General features: G+C 42.5%; 1 protein-coding gene across 5 annotated transcripts in view; it reads right to left on the bottom strand.

Moving 5' to 3' along the window:
- znf217 (zinc finger protein 217) overlaps positions 1–2,105 on the bottom strand; it is a 7,582-nt gene extending 5,477 nt beyond the window's left edge. Inside the window, exons 1-2 of one of the 5 annotated variants that reach the window (XM_023956896.1) lie at positions 1,830–2,105; positions 1–423 (exon numbers count right to left, since the gene is read on the bottom strand). The exon at positions 1–423 is cut by the window's left edge and continues 848 nt beyond it. In XM_023956896.1, the coding sequence (XP_023812664.1) occupies positions 1–395 (395 nt within the window). In that variant the 5' untranslated portion in view covers positions 396–423; positions 1,830–2,105. The other 4 variants (XM_023956898.1, XM_023956899.1, XM_023956900.1 and 1 more) reach the window with 4 other exon arrangements.
- Between the last annotated feature and the right edge of the window lie 319 nt (positions 2,106–2,424).

The raw sequence follows: 2,424 nt of genomic DNA, 5'->3' as shown, positions 1-2,424 counted from the left end.
CAATAGGTGAAGTAGTCTTTGTGCTTCCTCATGTGGGCCTCCAGCTCGCTGGCGTCTTGTGCGGCGTGGTCACACACAATACACCTGTGAAGCTCCTCCTCCTCCTCCACTTTGGACCGCGCTCGTTCTCCGGGGATCCGGAATTCCGCTTCCACCCGGAGCACTGCCGGCTCGAAGAACGTGGTGGGGTGCTGCGTCAGCACGTGGGGACCCAGCTCATCCTGCTGGGTGAACGTCTGCTCGCAGAACATGCAGGACAGCTGCAGACTCCCTTCCGACTTTTCCACGCCGCTGCCGAGCGGCGTCCCGGCGGAGCCCAGCCCGGGAATACGAGCGCTGCTGCCGATGAGTCCGTCCGGACCGTCCACGTACGGCAACAGCGAGTGAGTTGGCATTTTTCTGGGATTTTTTTTTTATGCAAATCTGCCAAAGAAAATGTGAAAAAAAAGAAAAAGAGGGATTTAAAGTGTGTTGAAGACACAAAACATAAAATCTGTTAAGAAAAACCACGGAGAGAGGCGCCTACGCTCACACTGCAACAGGAAATGTGTAGTTTTTAGCAATCAACTACACAGAAGACTCATTTCCTCTCTGACGGCCACTGATAAAACCTTTTTTTTTCCTTTTAAAACTTCACACACATCAAGTATTACCTTCATTTGAGTGGGTTTAGAACATTAATAAAAGTCCTTCATAATGTATCAAATATTAAAAAAATACCTTTATGTGAGGAATAAAAACTTGATACACAGGAGAAAAAAAAAATCAGCTCTTATCGAACAAGTTTTCTTCCTGTTATTTAAATTAGCTTAACTAGTAATAAACAAAAGCCACACACCTGAAATAAACCTGGGTACAAAAAAAAGGTACTTGATGGTGGTAATATAGCGCATCATGTGGTAGATAACAACCCCCATAACTGTTCAACTGGAAAAAATATTGTTTGAATTTTGACTGCCTCTCATTAAATAACTGGATCTGCAAGGTTTGGAAAGAGTGACGCTGTAGTTCCTCTGCATTACCAATGTAGCCCAAGGCGTGTAGTGTAACAATCCAACTGAAATGACTAACACTGCTTTTTGGGGACATTTCCCAGAAGTCAATAGTTCTTTTGTCTTTTATTTTGGAAATTCCTTCACTGTGTTGCTGGGGGGAAAAAAAAGATTTATCAATAAAGTTTGATTTAAATCGTTTGAGTTGCGTCACTGGTCTGAAATTTTTTGTTTTTTTTTTAAAGCAAAAAATATTATAAATATATAAAAATATTATTCAAACTTAAATTTAAGGTGGAATGCTGTTTTGTGTGTGGTAGTATATTTAAAGAGGAACAACATTAGTTAAAAAGGAATTTTACATGATTTCCTCTCAGGGGGGGTTGAAGTTAACAGCTCGCAGCTAACGCCAATAAAAGTTAGTGGTTTATTTAACAGGCGGGCTATTACACTTCTATATGTGCATCATAATACCAGCTCGAGCAAATTAATTATTCGCTCTTTTTTCCGTCAAAGCCTAACGGGTCAATAGTTGTGTCAACGCGAACACATTAGCTAAAACTCACAGAAAGCTGAATGGAGCCGAATGGAACCGAGTTCACACGACGACCAAGCTGTTTTCGACAACTGTGTGGCTTGATTGATTGATTTTTTTTTTTACCCCCAAATATTTATTGTGTATTTCGTTTGTCGCCAGTTATAAAAGTTAACCCACGTAACAACAATAGGCTAGCGTCCCCAAGGTAACCCGAGCCGTGAACTGGCATGTTATGTCGTTTAACGCTAGCAAGGTGGTACGACTTTTTTTCCGCTCCCGAAACTACAAGAAGAACTCACCAAACAATACAAAGTGAAACAGTTTCCGGATTAACGATGACAACTGAGAGTGCGGGAGCGCGTGCGGCGCCACAGCTTACGCCGTCTGCGTGAGTCGCTTCTTCTTCATATCTGTCTCACGCGCCGCCGTCGCCTCACCTACAACTCGATTGTTTGATTCGAATCATGTTTGGTGGAGACTCGTCCTCACTGTGCAGCTGTTGACTCCTCATTCGCTCTCCTGGGGAGGATGGAGCCCGTCCACGATGCCCCCTCCTCCTCCTCCTCCTCCTCCTCCAAAAAAACAAAAAAAAAAACTATAAAGACGGTCACGTGGTCTCTAATGACAGAAGAGATTATTTAGTCAAAAATAAACAACTAAACACACACAAACTAAACCCCTATAAATAACTTTCCGATTATTGAATCGCACAAACATTTATGCTTTAAAACTGTCCCTTTTTTGTTGCTGTTGTCCTCCAAAAACATTAATTTACAGCTTCTTCTGTGTACAGTGAAGGCACCTATATAACTTATATCGTGTTTAGTTCACTGACCTTGCAGCCAGCCGGTTAAAGGCTTCCTCAATAAAGGTGCCACCGGGCGAGTTAAACAG

Source organism: Oryzias latipes, chromosome 7, assembly GCF_002234675.1.
Source record: "Oryzias latipes chromosome 7, ASM223467v1".
Classification (NCBI taxonomy): Eukaryota; Metazoa; Chordata; class Actinopteri; order Beloniformes; family Adrianichthyidae; genus Oryzias; species Oryzias latipes.
This window is presented reverse-complemented; position numbering and strand designations above follow the sequence as displayed.